This window comes from Hyposmocoma kahamanoa, unplaced genomic scaffold (genome assembly GCF_003589595.1).
Source record: "Hyposmocoma kahamanoa isolate Upper Pololo Valley unplaced genomic scaffold, ASM358959v1 230, whole genome shotgun sequence".
In the NCBI taxonomy this organism is placed as follows: Eukaryota; Metazoa; Arthropoda; class Insecta; order Lepidoptera; family Cosmopterigidae; genus Hyposmocoma; species Hyposmocoma kahamanoa.
In genome coordinates this window covers 580,072-607,511 of record NW_020653749.1, presented here as the reverse complement: position 1 = coordinate 607,511, position 27,440 = coordinate 580,072, and the positions used below count along the sequence as shown (strand labels likewise).

General features: G+C 39.2%; 1 protein-coding gene across 1 annotated transcript; it reads right to left on the bottom strand.

Annotated features, from left to right (window-relative positions):
- Positions 1–225: 225 nt before the first annotated feature.
- LOC113228396 (toll-like receptor 1) lies at positions 226–10,263 on the bottom strand. The gene is made up of 12 exons (XM_026461673.1): positions 10,123–10,263; positions 7,569–7,702; positions 6,827–6,999; positions 6,114–6,243; positions 5,139–5,318; positions 4,619–4,758; positions 4,312–4,457; positions 2,856–3,013; positions 2,578–2,685; positions 2,248–2,352; positions 1,419–1,580; positions 226–1,122 (listed from the first exon to the last, which is right to left on the bottom strand). The coding sequence occupies exons 1-12, from the start codon at positions 10,223–10,225 to the stop codon at positions 334–336; spliced, it is 2,328 nt and encodes a 775-aa protein (XP_026317458.1). The 5' UTR covers positions 10,226–10,263; the 3' UTR covers positions 226–333.
- Between the last annotated feature and the right edge of the window lie 17,177 nt (positions 10,264–27,440).

The following is a 27,440-nucleotide window of genomic DNA, read 5'->3' as shown; positions in this document are numbered from 1 at the left end:
ATGAGAACCTCCTCCTTTTTCAATTTCGATAAAAATATAAGGTTTGACAACGACACCCTTTGACAACGACATTTCGTGACATTTCTTTGTTTACATTTTGGGCATTATGATTCATACCATAATATCAAATTAACGTCAGAATATTCCCCAACTAAAACTTATTATGTACTTCAACTTAAATTAATAAAAATTGATTATAAATCATGAATGTCTCATTTTTTATTAAGTCAGAATAAAATATTTTGGTATTACAATCTTTGGTTTCGATATCAACACTTAAAATCCTTACAATTCACTTAAATGCAACGCATATCCGAAGATACACTTAACACGTTACAATACAGAGTCATTAAAATTCCTCTGAACAACTGGCATAACAACTCCATATGGTCCAAAATCGTTAGGAACATCTACTGGCACCTCATGACTCGTTTCTGGCGGGGAGAGTCCCCGTCGCGGCAGCGCGAATCGCAGCTTGTCCCAGAACCACGGATCACTAGTCTCCAAGTACGTGTTGGTTCGGAGATAGTTCTTTAGCTCAGGGTCCAGATGCTCCTCCTTCACAATATCATCCAAAACCACAACTATCAACCTCGCCCGGCCCTCGTTCAGCATACTCGCGTGCGCCATGCGGAACTCCAGCATCCCCCACACGGATTTTATGAAATTCCTCGACAGAATTATCAACGTACGCCGCGAGATTTCTATCGACACCGAAATTTGCTTCGGGATCCACTCGCCAATGATCCAATCACGATTGTGAATACAAGTTTTATAGTGTTCCTTTTCTAGCTCCGGCAGAAACTTTTTTAAGACGTAATCCTCATCGTCGTGAGAGAAAGAGATGAAAACGTCAAATGGACGATTCGCGTCGAGCTTCTCTTCCTTCAAGCAACAGAGACACAAACCTCTTGCATACAAGAAGATCTTAATGGCTTTTCCATATCGGAAATATACAGCAATAGCTAAGACTATCAAGCCTATCATAGCGAGTAAGACTGGCAGTAACATCCTGATAAGTATCGACTGTGGTTGACTCTCAAGGACACAGAGCGTGGAAACAGTAACGTTGCTTATTAAGTTTCCATCTTCTTTGCAGACGAGTTCGTTGTAGTCGTCCACCTGAAAGAAAGCACGTTCGTAGATTTCAAATATTATGTATATTGCTCATTTTGCCTTATATTGCCAGTTCTAAATCTTTAAACCCCAGAAGATAGGTGACGACGAGCTCAAATACTTAGGAGAGACGAGTGCCCAATTAGGTATTGATTGGTGGTTACAATGGAGTCTTGATCCGATTGTGTTAATGCGGTTGTGGTGTTGCGAATTGTTACAGTTTAGAAAACTAACATGTAAATACCTGTACATATTTAGGTTTATATTTTATTGGTTGAAAGTAATTGAAGGAAAATATTTACCTGATCTTTATGTTCATTCAAGATAGTAAGAAAAGCCTGGTTCTGGCAGTCACACACGATGCTGTTACCAGCTAGCTTGATATGTCTCTTTTTTGATGAGAACAATGCAGTTGCTGTTTCGTTGTCGATGTAAGAAAGGCGATTAAAACTTAAGTCAAGGAACTGGAATCAAACAACAGATTGAAAAAAAAAACTCCGAAAGAGGGCTTAGGCCTAGAAACTAGAATCAAACAAAAATAAATCTATATCGTCGTAGTAAAACATCATATTTTTTTTACTCTATTTATTTAGGGGCTTTGATCGTTATAGAACATGTCAGCCCCATTAGAAAAACGCTACTTCAGGAAAACATTTAGTAAAATCCAGACAGATTAATGAAAATACTACCTAACAAAAAAACAGTATACAAAATCTCCGCGACACTACATGCTGGCTCCGACTAAACAGATTGAAACCATTAAAAATTAACCCAACATTAAATATCCGGAAACCAGCCTGTGCAAATAACCAAGCCCTCATAGGTTCCGTCCGAATACACTCCATGAGCCAATGATGTACATCCTCAGGAATCCCACACACTTCGCAATTCGGTGAGTTCACCCTCCTCATCAGTTACAAAAATTTGTTTAATGGAACGTGTCTGAATCCAAGCCTATGCGCGCTGACAATTTGACCCCCGCTTAAGTTAACATGGTCAAACCAAGGGACACGAGGAGGCTCACTCTGTATAGTCTTGTACCAGAACATCATGTCATACAATAAAAAAAAATATTGAATTAAATAATTGGTTAATTATGAGTTAGAAATAATTATTTGACAGAATACGAACCCTAAGCTTTTCGGGCAGATCGTTGGCGGTGAAGTTCTTAATATGGTTACCCTGTAGATGTAGTTCACGCAAACTCAATTCTCGTGGTTGAGTCGTGATTTCGTTCTGTATATAAAAAATTAAAATTATAGAAACATTTACGTGTATATTAAATAATTAGCCTTTTAACAAATTTCTTTATTTATCGGTATAAAGCCACTATTCTATTGGAAGAAGTTATTCTCAGGGAAGGTGTATAATGCTAAAGCCATAGCCCTGGTTGTGAATTTGAATTTAATTTCGTCAGGAGGTGACAATTTCATCTGATTGTGATACGAAAAGATTAAGTACCTGTTGTAATTGCTTGTAGTCAGCATGCTCAAACGAGACTTTTTCAATGGCGTTGTGGTTTAAACGAAGTTTTAGTTGACTGCTGTTGAATCTCGGTAATCCTGTAAACTGCCGGAAGAATATTGTTCAGATGGATTATCCAGAATATTAATGACAAACGTGAGCGACGTATACAAAAGAGCTGAGACAAGTCTTCTATCCATGATTCTATCAACCATTTCACAAGAGTTTCCTAAAAATATGTACAAATTTTCAAAGTCCTTTAAAAGAATACTTACATCTAATGTGCTAATGTTGCAACTTGACAAGTCAAGAATTAAAAGTGATAGGGCTTGTAAGTTTTGAAAACATAATGTAGTAGTTGCAGTACGGGTCGCCACTAGTCTTCTTAAATTAGGCATCCATATATCCCAAATGTTTTCATCTAACGGTTGTGCTGAAATAATAACTAGATTAAATAAATCAATACGTTAAGTTTAAAAAGTAAGTTTTAAGACCGTATTTAACCTATCAGGGTTTTTAACGCATACGTCATCAACAGAGTGGTCCGCACGCTTATCAGGGTAAAGGGGAGTCTCATGGGCTGGTAACTTCCTTGCACTGATATTATAGAGGTGAGCATATTTTGGACGTTTTTCGAAATTCAATTTCATTGATATAATTTAACTTTTCTTATAAACATCTTTTCACGATTACAGTACAAAAATGAAATACATAGAAGACTTAAGTACTTTTTAAGAATTAAGACAAAAATTGCACTCATCCAGAGCATTCTATAACCGACACTGGACTAAACGTATGTTTGTTGTCCGGATTTGATAGTCTCCCAGTTTAATTGGATGGTTAAAGTGGAGATTTGTAATTAGCACTTGCACCTGTTACTTAACTTATATTGTTAGAAATTTTCTGTAAATCTTCCAAATATAAATAAAAAAATAAATTGAAAAGCTCCAAAATTTGTGTTTAAGACTTATCTTCAGACTTCGTAATTTTGGCCATGTCTCCTAATTTAAAAAATGAAAAGGCTTTACACACTTTTCCTTCTTCAATTTACTTTGTTCTATTTCTTTACGCCTCTTTGTCTTAAATAACGTTTTATTTTTGGTGCTCTAATGCACTATGAGTGTAACACTAAACATGCCAAACCTCATGTCTCAGATTTTAACTTCTACTGGTTTACTATATTTGCTATCCGGCTATGAAATTATGTCCCTGAACCTTTTATTAAACCTTTATTCGACAATCTCCTTCTCTTAATTCCTTCAAAAGAAATGTTTAAGGAACATTCCTTAACTTCTAAGTCTGTTTTTTTCTCCATTCTCTTCATGTATTTACTTTTTGCATAATGTTATAATCTTGTTAGGTTTATTTATTTATTATTATTTTATTTTCCCATAAAAATATATTAGTAAATATTTTTATTGTACTCATGCATTATTATCTCTCTATATGTATACATCCTAATGTATGTATTTATGATTATTTTGATATTTCTATTATTAATATGTAGTGTACTTATTTAAAACACTTCCATTAGAATATATTCTTTGGTGGATGGAAAGTTCCCCCTTACCAGCACTTAAATTGATATCCTCTGGTTGCCTAAAAGAATTGCTACTTAGCAGTAAGGCCGCCTGTTGTAAACTCTGTGATTCTTACATTACTGTTCTGTGTTATCATTGTAATTTTTTAAGTGCAATAAAGAATCATTTATTCATTCATTAAAAGACTCACCCGTACAGAGGTCCAATCTAGGATTATTGGATAAAGTAGCGTTTGTGAGAAGCCGTACGTGTAATAACATAGGACGTATATGAGCAGGGTTCCACAAATCGTTGTCAGAGAAATCTATGTCAGCTACTAGCGGAAGACCTTTTTTTCTGAAAACATACTTCTCTTTGTCAAGACCTAATTATTAGTCTAGTCGGTAAGTAAAACCATGTTACTGGTTTGATCTTTGATACCATGTTTAATTTTATGTATGCAAGAGCAAATTACTTTCCAGCTTGCGAGGATATTTATAATACAAAAAATATCTTACATTACAATACGATATATTCTGGATTTATGAATCTTGATACTTTCCAAGTACAATGCGTTGGTAATGGAAATTTCAATTTCAAACATGTTTATTGGCAGTTTAGTGATTTCAAGTTTACGAAGACTGGTAGCGTTGGTTAACTGGAATTTTAGAATGAAGTTAGTACATATACAATAAATAAACGTATGCATATACAAAACGGTGTTTACAATGCTAAGATGAAAGAGCCTTTGATTGAAATTACTGATATACACAGGTAATGATCAATTCTGAAAATATTGTTCAGTTACGTAGTTATTATTAGAGTCACGATAGGACTAAGAACAAAGAAGGTGATTCCAAATCAGTTGTAACTTTCCAGATTACAACTAGGTATTAACTAGCATATGAAGGGGTTCGTCAAGACTATTGAAAAGAAACTGTCCGAATAAGGTTACCAATGTAGAGATATACAACAAAAAATATTGCAGACTTGAGAACTTCCATTATTTAAAGTATATATAAATATAATATAACTAACCACTCGGAAAATAGTATCAACAGATGGAGTACGTAACACAAGTTGAGTTAGATTATAGCAGGTGGAAAGCCAGCCCTTTTCCACGTTGAAGCCGTGTACATTCCAGTTAATGAGAGTTAGTTGTCGGAGATGGCTGCAGCCGCCAAGTGCGTTGCGTGATTTGCCACTATCCAGGGTCATCTGTAATGATAGTAAAACTCAAACCTATCTATTTCTTTTCTGTCAATTGCCATTGCTTGCAGGCGTTCCAAGGCTATTAGATGCAGCTTTACCCGCTCACGCGATACATGCAGCCGTAGACGCATATTACACCTAGAGGTGCCGGTGACGATTTTATACCGATTTATCGGATATCGAAGTTATAATAGGTAAAAGAACTAATATTAATTGCTATTTCGGTAACTACTCTAGCAAACCATAAAGTTTTTAATGCCTGCGTCTGTCATTTAAAAAAAATAAACAACTTCAAAAATACGTCACGACAATCGTGTGTGTTATTGTTTGGGCTGGTGATTTCGGTGTTTATTTATTGAAAACATACCGTAAGTAGCGTTTTTTAAGTTTGCCCTGAATATAAATGTTTATAAACTATACTTTAAGGAGTAATTTCATGGTAAACGTTAGAACCACTCAAACGGAATATTATCATATTTATCCAAGTACACCAAACATTTTTAAGTGCAGGATTTGCGGTGTGTTACTGCATTTTATTTGAGATTATTTTGATGGTAGTACGGAGGGTATTTATTTAGCAATGCAGAATAATAATTTTTATTTATAAAAACTTGTATTTAAACTGAATCCTTTTCTAATTTGCGAAACCAAATAGCTGCCATTTTACAGTAGGAGGAGCGCATAGCCTGAGCGGCTAAACTTCTTTCTAGACACGTGGTCCTAAAATAGAAACCCCGTTCGAAAGTATGGCACCAACATTGTTATTTATCTTATAATAATTAACAATACTTCGCAACTTACAGTTTCCAGTACAGAGTTGTTTGGTAAGGTTGGCAGCAAAGCGCCGATCAAGTAAAACTCTTTTAGTGTCGAAGTATAATTGACAACGTCGTCTGGCACCCGAGATTGCATCAGGGTATTTTCTATGTAACTGCAAAACAACATTAAGGGTTACATTGTCTGAGCAGTTTAAATAAAAATATGACAAACTCGGTCTTATGTCGACCTTAAAGGAATACAGGAAGTTGGTAACAACATCACTATAGGCGATTAAAGTAACTGTAGATACTCCTAGCAGGTTGATGAAAGGGTACAGATCGTACTAAATGCTTTTCGTCTACGTTCATTAAGCGAACAGATAAAGAATGAAACTCTTTGCCGGCTTTTGTATACCCACAACTTGATTCTTTGAGGTCAGAGTAAACGCGATCTTTAGATCCAACGTCTACCAGAGTCTGTCACATCTTTACTTTTCTCAGGTAAGAAAGTACAGTGAAATAAATTCAGTTGAAAGCATGCCAAGAGGCTTATAGGTGAAGTCTCCGAATTCCGAGTCACCTTCCCCATCATTGCCAGACGTAGACTAGGGTTCACGGCAATGTTGTGTATATTCCAAGGATCCGCACGAAGCATTTTGCTTCCATATTTAATGGCAAACGGCTTTGTCACTCCACTGAATTCCCTGACTGTTGAGTAGAAATAGCAAATAACATTCCTATACAAGTTCTTCGTACCTTAATTCAAGATTAGAGATCCTAAGTCCACTGAAGAAAGAAGCTTGCAATGGCGGAGACGCAAAAAGTTCTGACAACACCAGTTTAGGTAAGTAGTCCACATCCACGTTCAGACTCTTTAATATTTCTGCGTACGTTTGGTTTGGATAGATGCATGCTCTGATCTGCACTTTCTGCAAGCGAATTACTTTTTACTCTATGTTTGTAATTATACAGAAAGGTGGTTTATTTTTTGAAAGTATCCTTAATATTTGCCTAATTATTACTTAACTGGGTCCTGGCCAATACCAGCGTTGTGGGCTACCGCGGCGTTTATGTCGAGTCACCGCCTTTCGCTGTCGAGACTTCCAAAACGCCTACCTTTTTAATCGACTTCAAAAAAGGAGGAGGTTTCCAATTCGATTATGTTACGGGATTAATATGGCATTTGTGAACCGATTTTGTTGATGATTTTTTGTTGAAAAGAGGCTCCTACCTACCTCAGTATTGGTCCCATTTGAAATATTCCACCTCTAAGGGTGACAAGCTAGGGGAAGCCGGTTTCGCGCACTTTCCGTTAATAGATTCCAATAAAACTTGACAAATAGATGTTATTCCAATAAACAGACTTTTGACGTTGGTTTTTTAAAAAAAAAAGTTATCCTTTTGTAATTTTATAGTTATTGTTTAGGTTTACTTGTTTTAGGCCAAACGGATCTGTCTTAACCTATTTTCGAGTGAAAATTCAGATATGCTAACCTACCGGTAATTTTGTGGGCTTTTCAAAGTACGGAAATTTGATCTCTTCCAAACTATTGTATATGTCGTTTGCACGATTGTGACATGAAAATGTGGTGCTATTCGTCGCTTCGATCATCGTTAAGACGCCTTCACGTCCTGAAAAAACAAAAAAGTGACATTTTACGTAGTTGAGATAATTACAGTGCTTCTATTTTCTCAACGTCTCTCACGAATATTAATTTCCGTGCCCATTAATAATTAGATTTAAAATCTATAACCATTTGAATGTTGAACAACGTACTTATTGTTGCTGTGTTTTGATTTTCGTGTGAACTATTAAATGCTCTATAGACCAGTGAAACTGTATCCCTATTTTTAATAACATTTGCTCCATGTCAGTGCCAATGTTGTGCCAAAGTTGACGACCTCGGTGGCCGAGCGGTTAGTGACCCTGACTGCTATGCTAGAGGTGGCAAATATTTGTATGATGAATACAAATGTTTGTACTCAAGTCATGGATGTATTATTTCGTATTTATGTATGTATTTAAGTAATTATAAGTATGTATATCCGTTGTCTAGTACTCATAAGTACAAGCATTTAGTTGCTTAGTTTGGGACTAGGTCAATTGGTGTGAAATTGTCCCCAGATATTTATTTATTTATTTTATTTATTTAATAAGCAATGTAACAAAACCATAAAGTAAATAAAGTGTGCTATGCTTCTTTACATAACTAAAAATGAATATAGGAAATGAAAATATTTTTCCGGATTTAAATCGCGTATATTTGTTTTTTCAAACAAACCGACGTTTCGGGCCCTTTACAGGTCCCATGGTCACGGTTGACTGAGTTGGTACAGTCTTCAACCAGTTATGTCTAATATTGATGCATATAAGTGGTGGCTCCACATAACTGGGTGAAGACTGTACCACCTCAGTCAACCGTGATTATGGGAACTGTAAAGGGCCCGAAACGTCGGTTTGTTTGAAAAAACAAATATAAGCGATTTAAATCCGGAAAAATAGTTTCATTTCCTATGTGTAACAATCACGAAAACCTAAGAACTCGATAAAAACGAATATTTTTCCGGTTAGAAAAAATTTCAGTTCAGTCCGTATCTGAACGCATTACTTCATCTGACATAACTACGTTAGTCTGTTAGCCATCGATGCAATAATCCGGCTTCTTGTAAAAAAACATAAGTACACGCTGTAAGTTACCTGTCGTATCTATGACTTTAGCGGCTTTCACCTCATTGTAAAATAGTAAATTTAGACGCTCTAGTGACCGCCTACCATGGTTATGTAGCATCCAACCTTAGGTATGGAATATTTTTTGGGGAAATGCACCACACATTGAACGCATATTCAAAGCCCAAAAGAGATGTATTCGGGCTATATGCGACTTGAAAAAAACAGATAGCTGTCAACCACATTTTAAAAATTTGAAAATACTGACTCTACCATGCTTATATATATTTGAAATTTCACTTTTCGTAAAGCGTCATCTTCATTTATTTGAATTCGTCACACGAGCCCGCCGTTCTCATCAACTGAAAAGTAGATCATGTAAAACTGCTCTACTTCAAAAGAGTGTAATAGTAATGGCTACGAAGGTTTATAACAAACTTCCACTTGAAATTAGGAATTGCAACGATTGTGCAGAATTTAAGAAATTATTATTTAATTACCTAAATGATTGGACATTCTATAACATTGAAGATTTCTTATAAAATTTACATTTCATATTATTAAATTTGTTATTGATTATTTTACTATTGTTATTATGTTTCATTAGTAATAGGTTGCATTAATTGGACTGCATGATTATAATATTATTACAAATTATTGCATGAGAATTACTAAAACTAAGAAAACTTTGTATGCCATAAGGCGGATCACAGTGATTCAAAATTCATTCTTGTAACAACTTTATAACCTGCGTATCACAAAGTAATAAATGATTTGATTTGATTTGTATAATAAATAAAAAATGTAAGTAATGGCAAATCTATATACTTCCAAGTCGATTGTAAGCGTCCGGTCTTTACCAAAGGCAAAGGGCAACTAAATAAAACCCGACGAAATCCGAAACACGAAGTTTGCCAAGAGATTTTGAGTTATTAGAAGCACTGTACATAAACAAGCCCCCATATTTGCGTACATTATTATATTGTTACGTCTTTCACAAAACGCCGTTTTGTATCGGGTATTTTTTTAAATTTATTTTAACTTGTAATTTTCAAGCTTTTATTGATTATCACAATGTTTTAGGTAGTTGTTTTTTTTTGTGAAATTGCTCCACTAGTTTGTTATAATTATTAATAACAAAGATCGAACACTTCCTTCGATCCGGCCGGATTCGAACCGACGTCTTCTAGCAAACCGTGCCAGACGCTATGCCAACTAAGCACGGAACGAACCAGCGGACTTCACGAATTTTTCTATGTACTTGTTGGTCGTGTCTTTGAAATTGAACTTTCTGAACTATGTTATAAGAGAGCAAGGAAAATGCTGTGGTATCTGCCTACCCCGATAGGAAAAGGATATCAAGTATATGCTTAAAAAAACTTACGTTTGTCGACAATGTAAATACAATGAGGTTTTCCAAAAGTCATAGTAAAAGTAAGGCGTTCCCCTATAACGGTGTCCCCATAACTGGTAGTGTACTGTAACATGGCACCAGTGTAGAGCCAGCTTAATGTTATCAGGAAAAGGGCGAATTCCATCTGACACAAACAGGAAATAAATAAGTAAATGAGTTTAATAAAAAGGATTATCAATCAATTCAAATACATGAATCCGGTTTCGGTTTCCGTTAACCGATTTCAATAAAACTAGGTAAATAGATTTAATTCCAATAAAAAAGCCGATAAGTCAAAGTCAAAGAATCATATTCCATAGTTAAATAAAAAATTTACACTTGAAAACGTCACATTTAAGCTACTGCTCGTTCACTACGCTGACCTCCCTGAGAAGAACGAGCAAGAAACTCTAGGGATTGCTCTTTTCAAATAAACTTAAATGCAATGGAACACACTTTGAATCACATTTGTGCGGAATCTAGAGCCATGTCACCTTTCCATACATCTTTATCTAACACGTAGTCTTCAATTTTGTAATATGACTTTTCAATCAAAATATTTTTAGCATAAGAACTGATAATCTTAATATATGCTCCGGAACCTTATTGTAAAAACGTATACAGTTCCCCATAAAAGATTCGTTTACCTTGGCTAAACGAAATCGTGGTACCATGAGTTTAGACTCAACTCTAAGGTGATAAACATGTTTGCCAAATATATCAAATATGCACATACGAATAGCAATGTGGAGTGCAAAGGTGCTGGTGAAACTACAAGCACGTGGGACTTGTCAACTTGTATATTGTGTGAGGCATAGTGCCAGCGTCACTCAGATCTTTACGATTTAAAGCTCTGAGTAGCACTGCAGCTATTATGGACAGGCGTAGTCCGTCACTTGATCTTATTAAAAATATTGCTTACCTTCGGAAATTCCTCTTTTTTCGATTTTCCTCAAGAAAGGTCAACTATTATAGTCTCTATAGTGAGTATCCTAACACACAAAATCGCACTTATTTATTTAAATTAAATAAAACTTAACAATGTATCTTTCTTATATAATGAAATTTCTTATACAAAGCTTTAGGTAGCTTTAGCTTACTAGAAACTAGCTTAGAAACTCGCGAAAACGCGAGTGCAATGCAAACAAGGACCCAATAAGGACTTATATAGAAAAAGACATTATTTGTATTAGCAAAAGGACTAAATAGTATTGACAAAACTTTACTTGCCGTACATGTTTTGATTCAATTTGAATTTTTATTCTATTTAGTGATAAACATATTTAATAGTACCACGTCTTGCACAGTGAAACTACACTTATTTAGTTGCTACCAACCTCCTGCGTTTACGCAAATAAAGTTATTAATAATAAAAAACACAAATCTTTACGTTTCTTTTGAAAACAATTGTTCTAACTATATTTACTATAATGTATTATTTTAACTAGAAGCGAAACCTCACTGTCCGGTTGCGGATAAACAACTAAGAAACGACCTTCTGATGACTAGTTTTATGTATTATACATGCTTTATTTGTATAGTAGGTATAATGAATAGGTGTGTGGTAGACGCTTCTTGCTACCTTTTGACGTAGTATGCTTATGACGTACTATATTTTAGTAGGACTAGAGCTCCTTGAGAAAGAGTTCATCTAGGGTAGTACTGCCACCTGACCTATTTCTGCCGCCAAACAGTAATGTCAGCATTAATATGTTCCGGTTTTGAAGGGTGCTGGTGAAATTTCAGGCACATGGGACTTGGCGGTGTCCGTCAGATCTTTGCGATTTAAAGCTTTGAGTTGCACTGCAACTGTTATGGATAGGCGTGTAACGTACCATCAGACGCACGACTAGTTCGTTCCGTCACATAATAATGTAGAAAAAAAATAGGTGGGGGATTTCAGATACCAAGTCGAACTAGTCGTGAGCTGTTGCTGTGTCCTTCAGAGAAAGGATTAAATCGCAAAGATCTGAGGTTTACTGCACCTGTTGCCCTGAGACATAAGTTGACAAGTTTCATGTGGTTGTGATTTCAGCACTCACTGCTCCTGCGCAGAAATGCGTAAGGTGACAGTAATTTCTCTGGACGAACTCTTTCTACTGCTACCATTGACTTAGTTACTAATATGTATTTAAATACTTTAGACATTTAAAAAGTAAACATAAGACAATCTAACCTTTGAGAATGTTTAGAAAATAAAGAAGAAATTTTATACGCATTGATGATGAAATGTGTCCTTCTTTCTTTTTCTATGTCCACACTAAGAAGGTCACACACGCGGTCATGGTCGAGGTACAAATCTTCTCGTGCTACAAATATCGAAAGAAATATCTTCTGCGACTTGATTAACTAATTTTGTTTTGGTTTAACATTTCATCTCCTTGGATTCAATCGACAAGGGTGCCTATAAGCTTCTTGGCTTATAGGCGACTCGGTAATTAGTAGAGGCGAAGCTGTGGAGCCTTGAACACCACCTGCTTATCGATACATGCTGTGTCGTCGACCTCATCGTCGCTTTCCATCAGGTGAGATGGAGGTCAAATGCGCACTTATTTTATATATAAAAAGGCCTCGATGAAAGACCTCTTTGTTTTAAATAACTGATATACACAGGTCAACTCTGAAAATACTGTTCAGTTTTTTTATAAAAAAAAATCCAATGGTGTAAATCCAATGAAAATAAAATGTTATAGAAACATCAGAGAATCTCTTCAATAGGGCTCATAAGATTTGTTTTGACGATGATTTGTCGGTTTTTTTTTACAAAAAAGTTATTCGTCTGAAACTAAAATTGTTGGTAATCGCTACATTGGTGAATGGTGTAATCAAATCATCGCTTGTCTTCAAAAAGGTAAAGTCCCAAACCCAGATTCATCTTTATAATAATTAAGTCTCATGATCATGATAAACTTACTGTTTTTTTGTTATTTTTTAATGCTAATAATATATATATTGTATTGGCTATTTGGCAAATGCTCTGCGCTATCTGTGTGCAATAAAATATTATTATATACATAGGTCCTTATGCCAAAATAAAATACTGAGGACAATAGTGGGTGATCCTTGGTAGATACGAAATGCGGATCTGCATCGCGATTTGAATATACGCCGAAGCTCACGTACATAGACTTCATCATCACGTGAACATAGAGGCTATACAGCTACTTGACAATACAAATATAGTGCGTAGACTGCAAAGAACTAAACCTTTGAATTGTTTTAGTGTAGTTATTTTAGTGAATAAAATAAATATTAGTAACATTTTTTTAATAAGACTATAAACACAAGAACGAAGTGTTTTCCCCTTAACTAATTTAAAAGATATTTTGTCAATGGACAATTTCTTTAGTTGCTTTTGTTTTAGGAAATTGTGTTAAATTGAAATTGCTTATTAGTTTTGTAAAATGGCTACATTGTAATTAGTTATAAGGTTTTGTTTTGCTTTATAACAAATAAAAAAAATTATATAATACTCCATCAGACTAAATCTTTTTGTTACAGTTTTTTTTGTCAGTTTAGTTTTATATCCAAGTTCCAAATTTAAATATACTAGTTTTCGGCGCCATTGAACAAAGTCAAAATGGCGGGTTTATGTAGTTGCAATTTTTATAGATATAAAATTAAGCATAGTTTGTTACGTATTTAAGCTGATGATTATGTAACCAATGCTAAATAAATAAATATTAATTTGGCGCCATTTTTATGTTGTTTGCCATTGTTTTTCTGTGTTTTATTTTCGTGCATGTTGTTTTTAGTCCTTTACGTTTATGAAATAAAGTGTTAGTTTATTTATTGTGGTCTTGCTCACTACTTTTTAGCACAGTGTTTCTTGATTTATATAATTATGACAAGTTATAATAATAATAAAGTATTATGTTTCAGAATCTTTTCCATAGTAATAAGTTCTTTTAGAACTAGAGTTAGTAGGTTTGACAATAAAATACAAACGAAAAGTATGTACTGGTATGTAGTTGCATCTAATGCTGTAACATTGGGGAGTCCCACAGGTCAATCCATCAATCGAATAATTCATTGTATGCGTAGATACGTCAAGAAGGTCTTAAAATAAGGACTAGGAAAACCCTGTGTCGCGGGTCCCATGGACACATACATAGAACATCACAAGTTACACCCAAACTCAAGAAATAAATAAATGTAGGCCATACAAATATTTCTCGCGGCCCGAGAATCGAACCCGGGACCTCTGCGTGGTAACCGTTCGGCCACAGAAGCAGTTGCATCAGATACTTTGGTATCAGTAGAGTAAGGAGACATTGTTGTATTAGTACGTATTGCCAATTTTATGGCATACAATTTACTTAATGTTATTAATATAATAATAATAATAATAATTAATATATATAATAAATTTAATAAAAATTCATATTGTTACAATAAAATTATTTGTAAAACAACGTAGCGTAAATTGGAATGTTTCTTTGTAAAATTAAAAATAAGGTATTTAATTAATAACTTTTGAAAATATAGTGAAAAACTAGGGTGGTTTGCATTAATATTGGACATAACTGGTTGATGACTGTACCACCTCAGTCAACCGTGACCATGGGACCTGTAAAGGGCCCGAAATGTTGGTTTGTTTGAAAAAACAAATATACGCGATTTAAATCCGGAAAAATAGTTTCATTTCCAATAAAAATTTTTATATTAAAGATAAGTGCGCTTTTGACCTTATGGAAAGTGACGATGAGGTCGAGGCTGTAGCATGCACATCTAAATAATGCCTATGCATACCTAAATATGCGTGTCATTTATTTTTTTTATTTAATACCAAATGACGAGACGAAAAGGTTGCCTGATAACGTAAAGATAATGCGCAACATAAGTTGACAAGGACGATGTGCCTATAATTTCACCAGCCCCCTTTACCCATCGGAACCGGATTACAGTATTTCTCACGTTACTGCTTGGTGGTAAGGTAGGGTACGGTAAGGTAAAGTAGGTAAGGTAGCAGTAAATCCCTGGGCGAACACTTTTACAAGTAGCTCTATTGCTACTAATAATGGAAAGTAACAACAATTATTTTAAGTAAATACATATATGTTAGGTTATAGGTTATCTAGTAGCGATTCTTATCTTGTTGTAATAATTACAATAATTGCTTAATTCGACAATTTGTTTTACTACATATATTTTCCTTATAATTAAAATTACTATATTTATATAATAATAATATTAACGTTTTGGTTTTCCCAGTTGTAACATAATATAAACAGTGTAAGTTGACGGGTCATTTTGATAGTGTCTGTCGCACATTTGTAGTAAATACGTAGTAAATATATGGTTAATTATTAATTATATAATGTCTAATCCGTTTAACGAGTCTCTAAAGAGATCAGTCTGTATCGTTGATACCCTGGGTTCCGTATTAGCATACAAAAAAAAATTAGGGTCGCATGAGATGTAGTAAAAGATCGAATTTAGGCAGGCCCACGTAACACAAACGTAACGTACTAAAAAAACATACCTCAAAAGTTCGTAGAATTACACCTATTTGCTAAGTTTATTGAAATCGGTTACCGGAAAGAGCGCGAAACCGGATTCATACCCTAATTTGCGAACCTTAGAGGTGGTACCCTCTTTCCAACAAAAAAAGAATCGTCAAAATCCGTAGTTATCGCGTAATATACATACAAAACAAAATACTATATAGAACCTAATCATGATCGTGAACGTATTATATATTTATAATGTTCCACTTCACTGTCTTTTCTAAAGAGGGCTTAGGAGTTATTCCCCCGTGTTTGCTCACGTCGGGTTTGGGGCCTCGCACGTTGTCCAGGGGCTGGGAACTTTTCTTTTTATGAATTATAATTGCGCATGTAACCTCCATCTCACCTGATGGAAAGTGACGATGAGGTCGACGATGGAGAATGCACACCTAAATAATGCCTATTCACTCTCGCCTTGAAAAGGCCCAAGTTATAACGTTCAGGGAACAAGTCTGCAGGCAGGGAATTCCACTCCATAGCAGTTCGCCATACAAATATGAAAGCGTAACTCTTTGTGCGAATCTTTGGAATATCCACAACATAGGGGTGGAACCCAAGCCTACGCCTAGTCCCCCGATGATGGAAAGGGGAAAGCGGAATTAAATCGTGTAATTCCATCGCGCACTCTCCGTGATATATCCTGTAAAATACCGATAAGCAGGCAACTTTACGGCGGTGATCAAGGTTCAGCAGCTTTGCCTCTACTAATTCCGAGTCACCTATAAGCCTCTCGACACGGCTGTCAATTCAATCCAAAGCGGCCAGTTGATATGTAGCAGACCATTCCAAAGGTGGCAGCAGTACTCCATACACGACTGAACTTATGCTTGGTACAGCTGAAGCAACTGTTCCTGTGTAACGTAACGCCTCACCCTGGAAAGGATCCCAAGCTTCCTTGCTGCATTTTTGGCCACGGATTCAATGTATCTGCCGAAGTTCAAATTGGACGACAGGTCCATTCCAAGTAGCTTGAAACAGTCGGCTATCGGTATGGATATATCACGAAAAGTCGGAGTCAGCTCAAAGGGACTCCGTTTTGTGGAGAATAGACACGCCTGCATTTTGGTAGCGTTAAATTTGACAAGATTGGCATTGCCCCAGTCGGAGACTGCCTGGAGTGCAAATCTAAACGGCTAACTATGGACTCTCGACAAGACTGGATTTCCTCTCTACTGACCCTTGCACTTTTTTCGACGTGCAGGCTTTATCACAATATTTCCTTTAATAAGAGATATTGCTATTGTAAGATTTTAGTGGGAATATAGGTCCTTGTGAACCTTGTGAACCTTATCTATTTTTTCCGCCAATCAGTAATGAAAGCAGTACGGCGTTCTGGTTTTGAAGGGCAAGCGAGCTGGTGAAATTATAGGCACATAACTTGTCAACTTGTGTCTCAATTCAAACCTCTGAACGGCATTGTAACTGCTATGGACAAGCATGTCACTTACTACCAGGCGCATGACTTGTCCGTCCCGTCACTTGGTATAAAAACAATAACGAAAGTAAAATAGAAATTAAAATTAAAACGAAAAAAATAACCGACCCCAAAGATGCGTGAAATTACATCTATTTGCCAAGTTTTATTGAAGTTTTATTTCTTCACTTCAAAAATAATCATCAAAATTGATTCACAAATTAGAGTATTCGCGTAGCATAATAAATAAAAATACAGTCCAATTGAGAACCTCCTTCTTTTTTGAAGTCGGATGAAAAAAAGATTCACTTATATAATAATAAATTCAAGACTTATACATGCTGTCACAGGGACTCGAACCGTGGACATTTGAATTGAGAAGCACCCGTTCTCTCACCACCACAAATTAAGTCGGTTTTTCCAATGAAATAGCATAAGAGTAAGTAGCCTTGAGAATGCTTGAGGCAAACTAGGGAGACGGAAGGCGATTCACCCGCGGTCGCTGGTTTTTCCCTAAACATGTGTAAATTCCAACACATTCCACTTACACATAGCAGTAGGTACACGAAACTTGAAGTGATCATAGAAAAAATCTACCACGTCATCGTTTTCTTGCTTCTCCTAATAGGAAATATACACCGATACCTCCAGTGAAAACTATGCCAACTAACTCTTTTGTTACCTTTTTTTTGATAAACTTCTTCTTTTTGTGTTTTGTTTCTTGTTTGTTTATTTTTTTTACAAAATTCGGCGAGAATATTAATATAAGTAAATATAATTTGGGTGTTTACAAAAATAACAGGGTAGTATTGTTTCCGGGAGCGACAGGAGATTTTTAAAAACTAAAAACGAAACTACATTTAAACTTAACTAGACAACTGGCAGAGATCGATGTCCGACGTTTAATGTCTCTCATCAATGCATTTTACTATGAAACGTATCTACCTCGGGGCTATGCACCACAGGATGTTTGCACTCTTAGAATGCAGCGTAAGGTGCCTGTAAGTACCTGGGGTGTTATGCCTACTTTATATCCTTACTTGTATGGTGCGGGCACGATCCGGGTGCATAACTAGGTATCAACATGAAACAGCATTCACAGTTGAGCTTAACGCCAGGCGAAAACAGAATGTGATATTACAAATAAAGAGCTCTACTGTAATAGCTCCTTGTGAAAGAGTTCGTCCAGGGAAGTACTGTGTCCTTACGTATTTCAGCCGCTAAGCAGTAGAGTGAGCATTACTGCATTCCAGTTTCAAGGGGTTAAGGGATGCTGGTGAAATTGCAGGCATATGGACTTGTCAATTTATTTCTCAGGATGATGGTCAGGGCCTCTAAGATCTTTGCGATTCAAAGCTCTGAGTGGCACTGCAACTGTTATGGATAGGCGTGTCGCTTACCACCAGGCGCATGATTTGTTGGTCCCGTCGCTTTGTATCATAAAAAAAACCACCGTGCTCACAATTCATCATAAATCATCATCATATTATGTAACGGGTCAGCGATATTATCTGTGTTATATTATTATCAACTATATGCTTTTGATTCGGTTGAACACAGTTGAGTCAGGAGGCCATGTTTTTTGTTTCTTTTTATGATAACAAATCAGGGCTCCGTCATTCCCTGGAGGTTACTCGATAAGTTTTTAACGCTGAGTGTATCGCCGACAGTGCAAGCCCTCAGACAAGTCTTTCATTTACATTACAATCCTTGTACATCCCCAGCATTCGGTTCCGCACGACTGCACACTGCGGGCAACGTTATTTTCATCTACGTCGGAGCGGGCTTAGGTTCCTTTTTCAACGTAGTGGGCACCTGGTATCATTAGTCAGATTTAGTAGGCTATTATAACGTAGGTATTTTCGATTTTGTATGAGAGTGATGTATTTGTTACGTAGTAGCAATTAAGTAATCTGTGACCAAATGACAGGACGAACAAGCCGTGCGCCTGGCGGTACGCGACGCGCCTGTCCATAGCAGTTGCAGTGCAGTTAGTACGGCGGTTACGCAGGGATGAAGGAATCCTGGGGGGTTGAGCCCGAGCGGGGTGGGGACTCCGGCAAGCAATACGCCCCCTTTGGCCCTGATTTCCTGCTAAACGGTAGCCCTGTGATTAGCCAACACAGGGAAATGGCATTGTGTCCCGTCAGAGGGCCACAGGCGAGGTGTGGGGGGGACGGACTCGGCCATGCTGACGGGGTGAGTATGTGCGGAACACCTGGCTGACCTTGATCAGGTCAGCCAGCCGCACATTTCGAGCCCCCGATGTCGCGCAGTGAGCTCCCAACTTCTGCACCTATACTCTCCTGACAATCCTGGTGTCCCGAATGGGACATCCCCAAAGGTGCGGGCTCCGTGGTGGGTGGGAAGTCAGGAGAGTGAATTTTTACGAACTTTAAATATGGATTTAAATGATCAACTTTTAACCAAAACCCAAAACCCAAAACCGGCGGTACTCGAGGGGAAACCCAAAAGTGCCCCACAAACAAATACGAACACACAGCGCCCTACGGTGAGTGGTAGGCCAAAGGGGAAACCCCAAGGTCAGCCGAGCACCGATGCTGGTGCTAGCACCACACCAGCGGTTGTGGCCCAAACCCCAGGTTCTGCGGCCCCCGCTCAAAACCCCTCAAACGCGGCCCTTGAAGCAGGGTGGACCCTGGTGAGTCGCCAGCCCAAATCCAAGGCCACGGCACCCATCCGTAAGGAAGGGACTAGTGGCCATGGCGAGCGCCCACCCCCGGCCCCCAGTGGGAGCAGGGGACGCCCTGCCCGTAAAAACAAGAAGGGCCGTCGTAAAGAACGCGAGCGTCGTACCACACACAACCCCCTGCCGAAGGAGGGAGAGGCGAGGCCCCCAGTGGGTGGCGCGAGTGGCCCAGGGACTGCATCAGCACGGTCTAATGGGTCGGTCGCGCACCCCACTGGAAGGGCCCCCCTCCCTTCTAACAGCAAACCGGTAGAGAGCAGGCAGAGGTCCTCGACCATTGCCAAACGTGCCCGCCTTGACGAGACCATATCTCCTAGAGGCGAGCACAAGCGGCAAAAGGTTGAGAGGCCCGCCGAGCAACGCACTTACGCCGAGGCCACCAGGCCTGAACTCATGGCGGTAATTACATCAGCCAAAACTGGCTACATACGGAGCCCCGATGCCGACATGGTACAGGTGGCCCTATGTAAGCTCCTCTCGCAAGGAGCGGAGGAGTGCAGCGAGGAGGACGTCGGCCCACAGTTTCGTGGTAAACCTGTCTACAGTGACGGGTCCCTGAAACTGTGGTGTCAGGACACAGCCACCTTCCAGTGGCTAGAAGATGCCCTTAGCACCATCAGGCTGCCATCCGGGGAGCCCCTCTCATTGAAAAATGGGGTGGAGGCTCCCCGGAGGGTGGTCTGCGGACTACTCATCCCTGGTCACTGGGAGGATGCGCGTCGAATCGGCCGCATCCTCAAGTGGCAAAACCCGTGGGCGGAGGCACACCGCTGGGTTGTTCACAAGCTGCAGCAGCACAGTGACAACTCTTTCGTAGTGGTGAGCCTCCCAGAGGAACTCGTCCCCGCTGTCCTGGGGCATGGCCGGCGCCTAACCTTCCAGTTGGGCACGGTCTACCTCAGGTTCAGATCGAAGAGGGGCCTGTACACCGATGTGCCACCCGAGAAGACGGGCACATCAGCGACGCGGATGGACGTCTCCCCGGAGCCCTCCACCTCCTCCAATATTCCCGGAGAAGGTGAAGGGCCCTCCTCGACCCCCGTCTCTGCGGACGCCGCTGTCAAACCGGTGGCGACCAGCAGCGACGACGAGTGTGTGTTGGGGATGGGAGACATCCGACTGAGCGAGGACGTGGACGAGGAGCTGCTATCTTCTGATGGCGGTTTCCCCCTCGCTCAGTAAACTACACATCGTCCAGAGCAACCTCCACCACAGCCAGGCCGCAACGGTTCAGCTCCGGAAATGGTTGGAGGCTAACAACACAGCCATGGCACTAATCCAGGAACCGTGGATTAGTGCCCGTGGTCAAATAAATGGACTCTCACACCTGAGAGGTAAGCTACTATCGACTACCATCTCAGATAAACCTAGAACTTGCATATATTACTCGAATAACTTACATGTACAGCCACTAACTGAATTCTGTTCCAGAGACCTGTGTGCCGTAAAGCTTTTAGCAGACGCGGCCACGGGTCTGCCTGAAGTGGTGCTCGCCTCTGTCTATATGGCGGAGACTGATGTGCCACCACCGCAGGAAATGGTTCAGCTAATCAACTACTGCGAGCAGAACGGCCAGAATATCGTCGTGGCTACTGACTCCAATGCCCACCATCCGTTGTGGGGCATGGATCTCGCAAATGATAGAGGTAAGAACCTAACAGAATACTTATTCACAACTAACCTTCAAATCCTTAATAAAGGTATAGTACCAACTTTTATAAATAAAAGATGTAGAACTATTATAGACCTAACCCTAGCGTCAGAAGGAGCAGTGGACCTTATCCACAACTGGCACGTGTCCGAAGAAGCATCCTTCTCGGACCACAGATGGATAAGATTCAGCCTAGAAACAGCCATTAAAGAACAACAACCGAAACGGAATCCCAGAAAAACCGATCGTAAATTATACACGGTCAAACTGCACCAGAACCTGGGAGAACCGGGAGCACCGGGAAGACTACTGGGCACAGCACAGATAGAAACACAGGTTAAAGAACTAACATCAAACATATTGAACAGCTATAACTCCGCATGCCCACTGAGTGACGCAGCCCCGCGACAAGGCCAGCACTGGTGGGGGCCTGAGCTTGAGAGGCTACGAAGAAGGGTAAGGAGACAGTTCAATAGAGCAATGAACACATGCGCGGATGAGGATTGGGAAAACTACAAGACGGCCAAATCCAAACTAAAAAAGCGCATACGGTTCAGGAGCTCCGCGTCATGGCGAGGCTACTGCGGGAACATCACGTCTAGCGCACAAGCAAACAGAATAAGGAAAATCCTAGGCAACTCACATTCAACTGAGCTAGGTTCAATACGCAAAATAGATAACACATACACAACCTCCCCTGCGGAAACGGAAAGAACCCTACTGGAAGTACATTTCCCAGGATGTAGGTTCGTCCAAGACGACAGGTGTGTAGAAATGAACTACACTACATCGATCCATAACTGGCGATACGCAGAACAAGTAGTGACATACGAAAAGACAAAATGGGCAGTAAACACCTTTGAACCATACAAAGCTCCGGGCCAAGATGGAGTATTCCCTGCACTCCTACAATGGGGCGGGGACACACTGGTCCAGCACCTGGTCAACATCTTTCGGGCCTGTCTAGCATTCAGCTATGTGCCCCACAGCTGGCGAGAGGTAAAAGTCATATTTATACCGAAACCAGGAAAACCCGACTACACTGACGCGAAGTCCTTCAGACCTATTAGCCTCACATCATTCTTCTTGAAGACATTGGAAAGGCTATGTGACAGAGAACTGAGGGATGGAGCACTTAAGAACATTCCATTACATGGTAACCAACATGCATACAGCCAAGGCAAATCCACTGAATCGGCCCTACACGCCGTTGTGGGCAAGATAGAAGTGGCCCTTAAAGACAAAGCAATCTGCCTAGGCACCTTTATAGACATTGAAGGAGCCTTCGATAAAACGAACTTCTCCAGCATACAATCAGCAATGAGAAGACACAACGTAGATGAAGTGCTAATTAGCTGGATTAGCAACATGCTGAAACAAAGAACAATAAAAACAACAGCAAATGAGACCCCATGGGCAATAGTAGCGAAGGGGTGCCCTCAAGGAGGGGTATTGTCGCCTCTGCTGTGGAACATGGTCGTAAATGACCTTATCATTAAACTCAACAAAGAACATTTCTATACAATAGGATATGCTGATGACATAGCTATACTGGTAACAGGAAACTATGCCAACACACTTTGCGACATTACACAAGCGGCTCTCCGAATTGTGGAAAGATGGTGCAGAGCATATGAACTATCGGTAAATCCAACAAAGACGGAACTAGTAATGTTTACCAACAAACGACTACTAGGTAACTACCGATTACCCAAACTCTTCAGCACAGAACTACAGATATCAACCGAAGTCAAGTACTTGGGAGTAATACTGGACAACAAGTTGAACTGGAACAAACATATGGACAACAAAATTAAAAAAGCCACTATCACCTTCTGGCAGTGCCATAGAATGGTGGGTAAACAATGGGGACTTTCACCCAAGATTACACTATGGCTCTACACTGCGGTGATAAGACCCATGATCAGTTACGGCGCGATAGTATGGTGGCCACGAACCAAACTGACGACCGCAACCGACAAACTGGACAAATTCCAAAGACTAGCGTGCATGGCGACGACGGGCTGCATGAGGACAACTCCAACTGCAGCCCTCGAAGCGATGCTGGACCTTCGACCCCTCCCACTGTTCATCAGACAGGAAGCGGCGTCAACAGCAGTGCGTCTAAACAGAGCCGGCCTCTGGAAGCACATGAGGACCCCACATACAGAAATCCTCTACAAGTCTGTCAATGAGGAACCGCTACTGGAGGCGGTTGTGGATAGGATCCCAAAACAATACATCTTTGACAAGAAATATAAGATACAATTATTTGAAGATCCCAACGAAGGACTGAACCCCAGAGAGGTCCGAGTCTTCACCGACGGATCTAAAACAAACTCAGGAACAGGTACTGGGGTATTCTCAGAAGACCTCAATATCAGGATATCAGCACCGCTTGGTGACCACAACACAGTATTCCAGGCTGAATGCATGGGCATCAAGTTGGCAGCAGAAGCAATCATAGCGAGAAGAGTAAAGAACTACTCCATTCGAATACTCTCCGACAGTATGTCAGTACTTCAAGCACTGAATAGCTATGACATAAACTCAGGGCTCATTTACGAATGCCATCAAGCACTCATGGAGGTATGTATACAAAACCACGTAACTCTTCAGTGGATTAAAGGACACAGCGGCTCACGTGGCAATGATGCAGCAGATGAACTAGCCAGGAAAGGGTCGGAGACGGACGCTGTAGGACCAGAACCGATAGTGTCCCTCCCCTCCCAATGGTCTAGAACAACTATACACAAAGGTACAAAATCTTCACATAATAATACATGGACCACCCTTACGGTTTGTAGACAGGCGAGGGAAGCACTCCCAACGCTCAATGCCAGTCTATCTCGAATACTAATTAAACTTAAAAGGCAAGAGCTTCGCACTCTAACTGCCGCCCTAACGGGTCATGGTCCATATAATAAACACCTTTTCAATTTAGGTATCACAGACAGCCCTCTATGCAGAGCGTGCATGGAGGGGGAGGAAACGGCTGCGCACATCCTACTTCAGTGCTCCGGCGTGGCCAACTACAGGGCAAAATACCTTGGAGTGCCAAGGTCGCTCCCCGAAGTCTTCAGCAAACCAAGGAGGCTGCTGAGATTCCTGGAGGAGCTTGGGTGGCACGAGTAGGACCCTGCACCCACCACACGCAAAATAGGCGCTTTGTCGTCGAGTTGCGGATACCAGCCCGTTGCACCAAGTACCAAGTAAGTACCAAGTAGTACGGCGGTTTGTTCTTCTTAGCGTGTCGACTCTGACGTTTATATTTGTGAGGTGCTTAGTGACTGGCGCCGCATTATCAGTGGCGTTGGACAGGTCCTCGAGTGTGCAGATGTATTTCCATTGTCTCGGCAGAAACACCTCACATACATATCCGAGCTATAACCCTACCTGTGCATGCTCTCCTTGCTTCGGCGCTTTGTTAACGTCGGTTTTACGGAATTACTATACCTTGTCTTATTTATACCATGACTTTAGTCCCGCAACTGGAATGTAACTAAGATTGTATATTTTGGAGGTAAGTAAATTTGCGAACCAAAGACCGGATTTATTCAGGCGAGCAATTGTAATAAATCCTAGAAATAGGAAGACTGGGGCTGGTATGTTAAATCTGTACCTCCTTTCGATAACAATGACCCTTTCAAATTAGTTTCTAGCGTGTGCCTTAATATGACTCGCCTTACCCGAAGTTTTGTTAATGTCGTGTTTAAATCGGGTTAAAAGAAGTTTAAGTTTAGTTCAAATTTAACAATGTTATCACAAAATGTTTATTGCTTTCTGACCCGGATGATTCGATTTGCCTTTTCATAGAATTAATTCGTTTAGAAAGCGCATTGAAATAAATCGATACAAAAAATCCTTAGATCGTATGCACTTTTCATAAAAATTTAATAGTAATGTGCATCATTAGTAGTGAGAATCCACAGGATTGGGAGATGTGCATTGTGTGGAGGTCCACTTTCTCGCCTAAAAAAAAATTGTTTTTAATAAAAGCCCGGGCGGGTTAATTGGGTTTTAACTCACTGTTCATCTCTGGTTGCATGGCCACTCAGAGTTTTAAATCGCAAATGTGAGACATAGGCATGTTGACAAGTCCGATGTGCGTGTAGATTCATCGGCACTTTTACCCATCAAAACACATTACCCACAACTTGGCGGCAGAAATTTGAGAGGTGATAGTACTTCCCTGGACGAACTCTTCTCCCACGGAGCTCTACTGCTACTGCTGACTGACTTATTACTAACTAGTCTTGATCATAAACAGTGTCATAAAATTGTTTTATTATTTTCATGTGCACACGGCAAAATACTTTATATCTTCGCTAAAAAGGGTGTTAGTCTAATGCTGGTGGATTTTGTCTTCGTTGCACTTCGCGAGGCTTTCTATCAGCGATTTTCGTGATTTGGTTCGTTCTTTAAAGAATTGATATACTTACCTACCGTCTTTTTATTACTTTTGTTCCTCCATGGAAAAACCACAATACCGGATTCATTGGACTTCCCAGTTATTAACTTAAGTAGGTTACAATTGCATCTATCTCTGCTTTCGTTCCTGTATACACTTTTCCTTTTACAGGTTTAAAAAAAATGTAATTTTCTATTTATAACACTTCAATTCTGTAGGTGACAGATAAAGGACCTTAGTAAGTTCACACAACCAAACTCATTTAGTAGATGTGATAATGTTCTTAATGAATTTGGTGTAATTGGAATTTTTATTGACTTAATTTTTTGACAATAATCGGTTACAATTGCTAGTTTAGCTTTATCAAAGACATTCATTACGTTACAGTACTGAAATTGTTGGTCATAACATATTTGAAATCGTCATACTGATTACACTCTACTGCTCATTCGTAAGGTAGACTCCCCTGAGAAGAATGAGCTAGAAACTCTAGGGGTTGCTCTTTGTATACATTTATCATTACAATATTTAATTTAAACATCTTATTTAGATCGGGACTACTTACAAGAGCTAAACGGGTCACTACCACGGATTTTTGTCATTCAAGTATGCAGAAGCTGTATTATAACCTTTAGTACAACATTTTTGTTTCACTATACTTTTAAACTTCGTAAATGGCATAAATACATTATCCCCTAAATTAATTTGAGACTTTATATAGATTCCACGTATTAATAATAATAATAATAATAACGCACACACTCAACATAGCCCCGCACTAGGGAAACCCTGTGTCGCGGGTGCCATGGACACACACATAGACAACCACAAATTACACCCAAACTCACGAGAGAAATAAATGTAGGTCATACAAATATTTCTCTCGGCCCGGGAATCGAACCTGGGACCTCTGCGTGGCAGTCCGGCATGGTAACCGTTCGGCCACGGAGGTAGTTAAAAGTTAATGTTATGTCTGTCACTATTTTTCGTAAAAAAATAATATTTTTCTTGACACAAATAACATTGTCATAAAATTGCGTTAGTGTAAGAATGTTAATCTCTTTAAACTTCTCTTTCAAAGACACTCTGGGGCCCTGATTGTAAATTGCCCTAACCGCACGTTTCTGTAGGACAAAGATTCTATTAATATTTTGTCCCGAATTTAAAATCAAATAAATTACTTTAGAATGTTAAAAATCAAGCAATGGTAAAATACATTAAATCCTATAGTAGTTTGTTTCTTATTTAATTATATTTAATTTGACCATTACATGAGCCGTATTCTTTATAAAACCGTCTGTAGTAAATATTACTATTTGGCATTTAAGGTTCTTTACCTCTCAAGTACAGAATTAAAATTTAAAAAGCCTTAATACAAAACAGGAGTAAGTAAGCACCTTACTCCAAAAAAAAAATCTAGCAATTCGTTAAGAAATATTTGATAAGCCTAAACATGATAACTAATTCTTAGGTTTTCGACATTTTTACACATAGTAAATGATTTTATTTTTACCGACTTCTAAAAAAGGAGGAGGTTCTCAATTTGACTGTATGTTTTTTTTGTATGTATGTTACGCGATAACATTGTGAATTAATTTTTAACTTTTTTTATT

Excerpts from the sequence above, each read along its gene's own strand:
- LOC113228396 (XM_026461673.1), bottom strand. The coding sequence starts at position 10,225 with ATGTTACAGTACACTACCAGTTATGGGGACACCGTTATAGGGGAACGC. Across the intron at positions 7,703-10,122 it reads TATTTACATTGTCGACAAAC|GACGTGAAGGCGTCTTAACG; the intron begins GTAAGTTTTTTT and ends TTGTTTTTTCAG. Across the intron at positions 5,319-6,113 it reads ACAACTCTGTACTGGAAACT|ATGACCCTGGATAGTGGCAA; the intron begins GTAAGTTGCGAA and ends CTATCATTACAG.